Raw genomic sequence first — 10519 nt, 5'->3', positions numbered from 1 at the left:
AAGACTGCAGACATGACTGGTTTCCAGCTCCACAGACAGAGGAAAGAATATTCAGCTATTCAATCAAAATGAGATTTAAACGGAGGCGTATTCAGACCATTCAGAACATGGGAAAAACAAAAGCGATATGAAAACCCAACTTGTCATTGGCACAAAGACCAAGGATAACCACATTTTCTAATGACTTTATAATTCAGAAAAAGTTTAAATCATGGTCTTTAATTTTAATTAGACATAAATTATTGCATCACAAACACCAAAACTTCTATCTGGAGTCGTTTTTGTAAATAAAGAAGGATAAAACACAAAATACAATCAGGTTCAGGAGCACTATGACGCTCACATCTGTCACTTTGTTCAACATTTCCTCTCTCTGCTGCTGTCTTTACTAACTCTACTCCACCTGTTTGTGTTTGTAATTATTTACATCCTTAACATGTTTTTTTTTGTTTTTCATCCAACAGGAGGTACAACTTCCTGTCCTTTCAAACCCAGCTGGTCAAAGCAGATGGCCACTCGTCCTGAGCCTGGTTCTGCTGGAGGTTTCTTCTTGTTAAAATAGACTTTTTCCTTTCCACTGTCTCCTTTTTGTTTGCTCAGAATGGGAGACTGTGATGAAGTGAAGATTCAACACAATCTGCTGGCTTCAATTCAGTTCAATTCAATTTATTTATATAGCGCCAAGTCACAATACAAGTGGACACTCAGGACACTGCACAGAAATATTCACGTACATAAAAAAGCCAATTAGTAAAGTTCTCTATCTAAAGGAAGCAGCAGACTCGTTGAATCATCACTTCATCACAGTCTCCCATCCTGAGCAAGCACAAAGGAGACAGTGGAAAGGAAAACCTCTATTTTAACAAGAGGAAACCTCCAGCAGAACCAGGCTCAGGACGAGCGGCCATCTGCTTCGACTAGTTGGGTTTGACAGGACAGGAAGGAGAGACACGCAAACACAGAATGGCAGGTCAAGGTGTAACTCCTATTGGAAGACAAAACACATGTTAAGGATATAATTAGTTACAAATACAAACAGGTGGGGTAGAGCAAGTAAAGACTAGGGATGCACAATATTGGATTTTTGACCGATATCCGATATGTCGAAATTTTAAAACTTATTTGGTTGATAACCAATACCAATATTTTTTCCTAGACCTACTTACAGAGACTACATATCTTTCTCTGCTGTGGAATTAAAATACTACATTATGCTGCTTGGTCTTTGTCAGTTTGGCTGCTACCAAATACAGATGCCAAAAACGGTGTTGAAAATGATGTAACACTATATAAATATGTAATATATATATATATATATATATATATATATATAAAAACAAAAAACAGCACCTTTTACATCGCTGAGTTATTTTGGTGAAATGACCGATGTCCGATATTTAACTTTATCACTAATATCGGCCGATACAGATACCATGCCGATAACATCGTGCAGCCCTAGTAAAGACAGCAGCAGAGTGAGGAAATGTGGCGGTTTGTCCTCCAGCAGTCTAAGCCTATAGCAGCTTAACTAAGGGATAGCTCAGGAAACCCAAGCCGACCCTAACTATAGGATTTATCAGAAAATAAAAGACTTAAGCCTGATCTTAAAAGTAAACAATGTGTCGGCCTCATGGACTGAAACTGGCTTTATTAGATAGAGAACTTTTACTATTTGGCCATTTTTCATGTATATGAATGTTTCTGTTCAGTGCCGAGACAACTTCTGTTGTGATTTGGAGATACAGAAATAAACTGAACTTGATCACAAAACTCAGAAGTAAAACAAAATAAAAATTCCTGTTTTTTGTTTTTCTTCGTAGCACTAGTATCCTGTCTTTAAGATTTTAACTGAATGTTAAATCCTTTAGGTGTGAATAGTTTTATGTAAATCACAAATATCTATTAAACTTAAGAATGAAATATTTTAAATGAACTTGTTTCATTTCTTTTAAACACTTTACTAACCATCTGGGAGAGGGGAAAGGCAGATGGGGTGTGTTGATTTGTAAAATAATTTTGGGGGATTCGTTCTCAGACTTGTTTGTTTGCAGTAGATTTAAAAATTGTATTTTATTTTTGTTGCAGAATTATTACCTATAATTAAAAAATCAATCCAATAAAGCTGTAGATTGTAAAGCAACAAAAGGGGTAGATACTTTTGCAGTTTACTGTACACGTGCGTGCGTGTGTCACTGTGGGTGTGCCGTTGAGTGTTTGTGCAGCATATCAGGGCCTGTATGCACGACTGCGCACGTGGAGGTGGGCTGGTGTCCAGAGAAGATAAAGTGAAACCTCAAAGTGAACGAGACAAATGTGCTCTGCTTGTTCTGCCTCCAGGAAGGAACTGAACTTCTTATTTTAACAGCAGGTCCTGGGAACCCTTCAAGGTGTTTTCAAGGCGACAGTAAAAAGTAATCCTGTGACTCATTTCTGAAAAATGACACCAACAGTTAAACTCAACGAGCTCTTTCATGAGTCAGTCTGACAACTCAGTCAAACCTCGTTCAGTTCCAGTAAGAACTTATTTTTGTACATTTATAGAAGATTAACTCCATCAACGATAAGCCTATCTATAAAAATTTCTAGACATTTAGTACTTTCTAATGTCAAATTATACATCAACTCTACAAAAAAAAACAACAACTATCAAACTATAACATCTGGTTGACCTGAAAGTAAATTTTTTGAACAGTGATTAAATTTATAATACACTCTCTATATCAGGATCCATGATTTTATGATAAAACTAAAGTCTCAGTTGCATTTGAACCTAGTTTCAAACCCATAGATATGTTTGTTTTCTTCCTGTAGTGTATTGTTGTCATTGTTTACTGTTTTGTTGTCTGTACTTCATGTTCTGTCTGGAACAGGTCTCTGTTGTAAACGAGTCCTCGTGGCTCAATGAGACTAACCCGTGTAAATAAATGTTGAATGAATGATCCTGTAGAGAAATATAAACTCAGGCTCAGTGGTGGTTTCTGATATGGTGAGAGAGGCAGCTGCAGGGCTGCACGAGCGCCTGGCCCCGCTCCGCCCTCCCCCTCCAAAAAACAAAACGCATTATTCCATAAATCCTGATGCATGCTCAATAATCCAGGTAGAAAAATCTAAAAAAGGTAAATCTGGACCTCAGGATTTTGTTTAGTGGCTGACGACAAAATTCAGAGCGAGCTAGATGGAGCTCCGCTGGCTCCCCCGGTCCTACACTGGAGCCTCCTCAGGCCAGGCAGAAGCACGCGAGGCCGGGGCCCGGACTGAACCCGACCACTAAAACCGTTACGAAAAGTATAATGGAAACAACTCATACTGTGCCGAGCCGAGTCGAACTGGGCTACCGGTCCTAAAGGTACCAATGGAGTAGAGGCATAAGTACTGGTAAATCACAACAGTGGCTGCTCCCAAACAAAGCACATTTCCTTAATAATACTATGAATATAGCCAATAGTTTAAAGTTTATTTGTATGAAATAGCTGAAAAATACAAAAACTAATCTGCACACTATGGAAGGTGAATCAGTTCAGGTCTAAGTTGTTTTGACTCATGCTGGCCAGTGATAACCTGCTCTGCTCCAGCGCCAGTTACACACATGGAAGATGAACAGGTCAAAGCCATCAGGTGCTGTTAATAAAAGAAGGAGAGGAGAAACGGGCAAAAGATGAAAGTATGTAGCCGTGTCATCTCCTGGAGCATGGAAGGTGTTGTGTTACAGAGGAGATTGAAAGTTTGTGAACTCTTTATAATTTTCTATATTTCTGCACCAATATGACCTAAAACATCAGATTTTCACACAAGTCCTAAAGGTAGATAAAGAGAACCCAGTTAAACAAATGAGACTAAAATACGTATTATACTTGATCATTTATTTACTGAGGAAACTGATCCAATATTACATATTTGTGATGGTAAAAGTATGTGAACCTTCACTTTCAGTGTCTGGTTCAGTAATCAGTGAAACTACTACTAGTTCATGGTTCATTGTTATTCATCATATACAATTGTTTCCCTTCCCTTATATCCCTTCACTGGCTCCCTGTTCGTACGAGGATAGTCTTTAAAATTCTTCTGTTCACCTTCAAATGCTTAAATGGCCTCGCACCCCTTTACCTCTCTGAGCTTCTGGAACCTTACGTTCCCTCTCGGGCCCTGAGATCATCCGATCAGCTGCTTTTGGCTGTTCCAAAAACAAGACTGAAGCTCAGAGGAGATCGGGCTTTTTCAGTCATGGGCCCCAAACTCTGGAACAACCTGCCCCCCAACATCAGGCAGGCCACCTCCCTTCCTCACTTCAAATCCCTGCTAAAAACACATCTGTTCTCTCAGGCATTTCACACAGTGTAAATTGATCTAGTGTTTTTTGTTCTGTGACCCTATGTTTTAAATGCTTTTTATTAATTTGTCAGTTATTATTATTATTAGTGTATTGTATTTTTTTTCTGTTTAATTTTACTCCCATTGGTTGTTGTTGTTAAGCACTTTGATAACAACTTCTGTTTTAAATGTGCGCTATAAATAAAGTTGACTTGACTTAAATGCAAGTTCATATCTGAAGATCAAAGGAACCCACATTCGGTGTTTCATGACCCACGATGGATTCCAGAAAAACAAGGCTTAAATCAGTACAAAGTCACAGCAGCAACATGCCCTGCTGTGACCAGTGGTGCCTCCAGAGATTTTCTTAATGAGGGTCCATGTGTGCGTGTGTGTGTGGGGGGCACTGAAAGTCCTGGGGTGGCACACCAAAACGAAAACCAAGAACAGAATTTCAGATTTGTTGTTATTTATAGGTAATTTGACAAATCCAGCATTATGTTTTGATTGTTTTAATTTGTAAGAAAAAAAGAGAAACTTAAATTTGTATACGTATGCCTATTTTATGATTGTCTATTATTGTTGTTGTTATTGTTGTCATCATTCTTTGTTGAAATCAGGTCTCTCTTGTAAATGAGCCCCCGAGGCTCAATGGGATTAACCTGTGCAAATAAAGGTTGAATGAATATGGTAGGTAGGGAATCACCTTCTGATAAACATACGTCTAGCTTTATTTTTTATTTAGTTGATTTTACTTATTGAGAAAAGTATGGTCACTAGTCAACTGAATGATTCTCTTTTAGATACATATTTATATATATAAAAAATGTATAAATCCTCTAGGTGTCCTGATATAAAGGACATTAACAGATTGTCCTTAATTAGGGGGACAGTGGGCACCAATTGGTTTTTAGGGAGGGCCATTGCCCGCCCCCCTTGGCGGCGCCCCTGGCCGTGGACAAACTTACCGAGCCACAGGAGGACTTTAGAGACCTCTCCGAGGGTCCCACCTGATGCAGCCAGTCCGTGCTCGTGCGTGAGCCAGCCGGCTCGGCTCAGCCTGGCCTGGATGTAGTCTCTGCAGAGCGCCTTGGCCTGGGACACGAGCACCTTGTCGGAGGGCGAGCGGTCGAACACCTCGGCGGCGAACACGGAGGAGCGGCGCAGCATCTCCATGACGGTCAGCCGGAGGGGGGCGGGGAGCAGAGGAGCCTCCCCGCTGCCGCTCAGCTGAGGACACCCCCACACAGAGAGAGGGGGGGACTGAGATTATCCTGCAAACAAACACGCAGATTAGATTAAACGTTGAAAACATGGATAAAGGTTTAGAAGAAATAAATAAACACGAGCTGAAAACTTGTGAAAGCCTCGAAACTTGAACGTCTCACCTCAGAGGCTGCAGGGTACCGAGTCCCAACAAGTCATCCAACAATAAAAACAGTTACTGGTCCCGTGGGCCAGATCCCGGACCGTGAGAGTCTCTGAGGGTCCACAGCCAGACCGAGCCCAAAACAAAAACCCGGGCCCGGTTTCTGACAGGCTCTCCTTCTAAGGACTGCGGAGTCCAAAGGCGGAGATAAACAGCAATTATATAAGCCCCGCCCGTCTGCGCGCGCGCACACACAGCCGAAGTCCCAGCCATCAATCAATAACAAGGTTTTTATAGATTGTTTAAAATATTTCTGATGGGAGCTCAGTCAGCTGACACAACAGTCACTTCTCTACAAACTGTGACATTAAGACACATTTAACACTTACTGGTAATGGTTTAAAATAATTCAGATAACTTTTCTTTTAATCAAAACAAAACTAAATGTACATAAAACACTTGACTTTCACTTTTAGATTTCCCTCCTTTACTGGTTTCTGAGACTCATCATGGCGTCATGTTGTCCCACGTCATCATCAAGAGTCAGGTAGTTCTGCTGTGGAGCTCTACCTGACACAGGTGTAAACACGCCGAGTACACGGGAGAAACGCTTAATGTCCATACATCCACAGTACTGGACCCGACAGCTCGGCGTGGCCTCGTTGTTTTGAAGCAAAACACAACCAGAGGTGTGGTTCTTCACTAAGCAGCAGGAAAATGTTTGAACACATCTTCCTTGGCAAACAGGACTATCTGCAGTTCAGGGGAAGACAACACACCCAGGAGCTGTCAGGACACGCCTGGGGAAGGCCCCGTCTGGTTTACGACACGCCATCGTCAGATTTGATCTCTGAGATAAAATCCAGTTTGAAAGTGATCGGTCAGGTCTTACCATACTGGGTTCTGCTTCCATACATATGCTCAGACTTCAACTGTCCCAGTATGGTATAAAGTTTATTCATTTTAAAAAAGTACAAAACAATTCCATAACAATATAAAAAGATAAAAAAGATTTAAAATGAAAGGCAGCAGAAAGAAGAAAAACTCTTATATCTGCCCCTTTTTTCAAACAATTATTTCAATCATAATAATTTTCAAGTAACAGAACAAAATGAATAACTTTCTAAATTTTCTAATTCTAATACAAAACACACATTAAGCTACTTCATATATATATTTTTTTTTAACAATTCAGCTTTGATCTTTTTCTTAAATGTACACATTGACTTGGCATTTTTTACATCACTCTCTAGAACATTCCACAATCCAACTCCTTGGATTGAGGTAGACCTTCCCTTCAGACTAGTTCTGAATTTTGGTTTGACAAATATTTCTATCCCTTTAAGATTATAACAACTTTGTCTTTTAACAAAATTTCTTTGGATATTTAATGGTAATGTGTTATTTTGAGCCCTATACATAACTGATAAAATACTGTAATGTACTAGATCATGGAACTTCAATAACTTCAGTTGATAAAATAATGTGCTTGATGGGTGACAGTAATGCTTTCTGGTGATAATTCTTACAGCTCTCTTCTGTAAAATAAAAATAGGTTTTGTAAATGTTTTACATGCTTTCCCCCAAACATCAATGCAATAGATTAAATGTGGAACAATGATTGTGTTATACAACATGTACAGAGCTTTATCATTTAATAATTCCCTGACTTTGTATAGTACTGCAATAGATTTAGATATTTTTGTTCTTACAGAATTTATGTGATTTTTCCATGTTAGCTGTTCATCAATGATTACACCCAAAAATTTCATCTCATTAACTCTACAAATCTCAACACCCTCAATTTTAAATGGATCATCAACAGTTCTCTTTTGTTACTAAATATCATGTATTTAGTTTTATCTATATTTAATGATAATTTATTAATTTTAAACCAAGTTTGTATTTTATTAAATTCTGTCTTCATCAATTCCAACATCCGTTTTACATCTTTACCCAAACAAAAATATTGTGGTGTCATCTGCAAAAAGGACACATTTGAGGAGTCCTGATACATTCACTAAGTCATTCACATATAAAATAAATAACTTTGTTCCAAGTACAGAGCCTTGAGGAACTCCACACGTGATATTGCAGAGGTCAGATCTTACACCATTTATTTGTACAAACTGTTTCCTATCTTTCAAATAGTTAGATACCCAGTGTAATGCTGGTCCTCTCACACATCACACATCAGTATCACATCATCTAACTCAGTATCCACATTTTCCTTTTGCATGCATAAAATATATGGATACCCACAGAGTACTAACAAGTTATGAGTACAATCATTCTGACTGCTGAGGATAAACGTTCAGTTTACAGAGACCAAGCATGAATCCAGAGAGTCCGGCTTTTTCCGGTTTTAGGCATTGGTGTGGGAGGAATGAGGCGTTACCCCATGTCTGCTGAATGCAGTGGTTGGGGCTGAATACACACATACAACTTTAGTTTTATCATTTAAGAAAGATTTATATTTCTTCAGTTTACTTAATCTGAAAAATGTTGTGCAAGCTCATTATGTCTAAGTAACACCTAATCGCTAACTGCTCCCCGTGGAGTAACATAGCTGCCCACTGCTCCACCTGGGTGCATCTCACATGTGATGGGTTAAATGAAAAGAACTAATTTGTTCTCATGAAACCCACAAAAACAGAAATTCTAAAAATGAGAATACTGTGAAAAAATCATCCCAAATGTTGCAGGGCATGATTTTTTTAAACTGAGTGTGAAACACTAATCATCTACTAAACTCAAAGCACCTGCACAGGTTTCCCCAGGTGTCATTAAATCGCTTCAGTTTGGTTCAATTGTCTCAGTTCTGTTCAATACGGAGAAGACTGCTGACATAACAAGACCAGAAGACCATCATTGATACCCTCCATAGGATGGGTAAGCCACAAAAGTTCATAGCTAAGGAGGCTGGCTGTTCATAGAGTGCTGTGTCCAAGCACATCAATGGAAAGTCTAGTGGAAGGGCAAAATGTGGCAGGAGAAGATGCACCAGCAAAAGAGATGACCATGGGCTTCAGCAGATTATCAAACAGAGAAGATTCCAGAATCTGGCAGAGATCCAGAAAGAGTGGAATGAGGCAGGAGTCACAACTTCAAAAAACACTAAATTCAGACACATCCGGGAGATGGGCTACAACTGTTGGGTTCATCGGGTCAAGCCACTTCTGAACCCGAGCAAATGTATCTGTTTCCAATTAAAAAAGTGTGCCTTGCATTCAGACATCAAGGTCCAAGGGTTTGGAGGAAGAAGGGTGAGGAACAGAGCCCATACTGCTTGAGGTCCAGTGTGAAATATCCACAGTCAGTCATGATTTGTGGTGCAATGTCCGGTGCAGGTGTTGGTAAACTCTGCTTTCTTAAATCCAAGGTCATCGCAACAGTCTACCAGAATGTTTTAGAGGACTTCATGATTTCTTCTGCTGAGGATCTGTATGGAGATGCAGATTTCATCTTCCAATAGGACCTGGCCCCTGCCCATGCCGCCAGAAGCACCAAAACCTGATTTGATGCCCATGCCACAGTGCAGTGGGTGGCTGTGGCTGAGTGGTTAGAGCAGTTGTCCTCCAATGCGAGAGTTGGGGGTTCGAATCCACCAGCAGTCGCATGCTGAAGTGTCCCTGGGCAAGACACTGAATCCCTCATAGCCTCTGATGTGTGTCCCATCAGTGTATGAATGTGATAAATCTCTGATTAGTCTCTTTAGAATAATTTGTTGAATTAGCTTTAGAGAGATCTAGTAGAGTGCTGTATGAATGGGTAAATGAGGCACAGATTGTAGTGTAAAGCGCTTTGAGTGTCTTGAAATAAGATAGAAAGGTGCTATAAGTACAGTCCATTTTGCTTGACTGGCCAGCCAACTCTCCGGACCTAAACCCCATTGAGAATCTATGGGGTATTCTCAAGAGGAAAATGAGGGAGGGGCACCAGACCCAACAACAAAGAAGAGCTGACAGCAAGCATCAAGGAAATCTGGGCGTCCATAACTCCCAGTCAATGCCACAGACTGATTGTCTCAGTCACATCGAGGCAGTGATTAAGACAAAGGGATTTCCAACCAAGTATTGAAGATTAACATATCGTTTTGAAAATACCATATTTTGATTGATTTGTTGTGATCCTAATCGCTTTCTTTTTTTCTGCAAAAACTGAGAAGTAGTGTGGGCTGATTTCTCCACAGTATTCAAATTTTTTGAAATCCTGTTTTCATGGGTTTCATGAGCTGGAAGCCCAAATGATGTAAAAATAAACAAATACTTGAAATCGTTTAAATTGCGAGTCCTGAATCTATCATCTATTACAGATTAACTTTTTAAATGGAATTATGGAAGTTAAACAACTTTTCCATGATATTCTATTTTTTTGGAAAGGGTCTGTATTTCCTTCTAAATTAATCTATCTGCATTAAGTGCATTTCAACGTGTCAGTAGCTGTTCTGTAACTCTGTTTCCAGGTGTTTCTCCATACTATGTTTGAGCTAAAATTTGGTGAGGTAGTAGCTGAGAGTCGCTCTACACACATCTCATGAGCCCTCTTAAAAATCACATGAAATAGAGCTGAACGTTGTTGGACCAAAACAACTTTAACTACAGCATTTCTTAATATAAGATCATTTTAGCTTGACGGGTTTCCTTCAAGGAATTCGAGGCAGTGTTGTCGTCAAGATCACCTAACTCGAGACCAAGTCAAGACCAAGACCAGAGTGTACCAAGACCAAGACTTTTAGGGTCCGAGACCAAGTTGAGACCAAGACTGAGACCATGAAAAAGTGGTCTCATGACCGGTCTCAAGACCAAGACCAGTCTCGAGTACTACAACACTGATTCGAGG

General features: G+C 39.8%; 1 protein-coding gene across 1 annotated transcript in view; it reads right to left on the bottom strand.

Moving 5' to 3' along the window:
- Window positions 1-5487, bottom strand: part of boka (BCL2 family apoptosis regulator BOK a) — a 22662-nt gene extending 17175 nt beyond the window's left edge. Inside the window, exon 1 of the mRNA XM_037675005.1 lies at window positions 5277-5487. Coding sequence (XP_037530933.1) covers window positions 5277-5484 — 208 coding nt within the window. The 5' untranslated portion in view covers window positions 5485-5487. The remainder of the gene's footprint in view (window positions 1-5276) is intronic.
- Between the last annotated feature and the right edge of the window lie 5032 nt (window positions 5488-10519).

This window comes from Nematolebias whitei, chromosome 3 (genome assembly GCF_014905685.2).
Source record: "Nematolebias whitei isolate Nwh7 chromosome 3, NemWhi1, whole genome shotgun sequence".
NCBI classification, from domain to species: Eukaryota; Metazoa; Chordata; class Actinopteri; order Cyprinodontiformes; family Rivulidae; genus Nematolebias; species Nematolebias whitei.
This window is presented reverse-complemented; position numbering and strand designations above follow the sequence as displayed.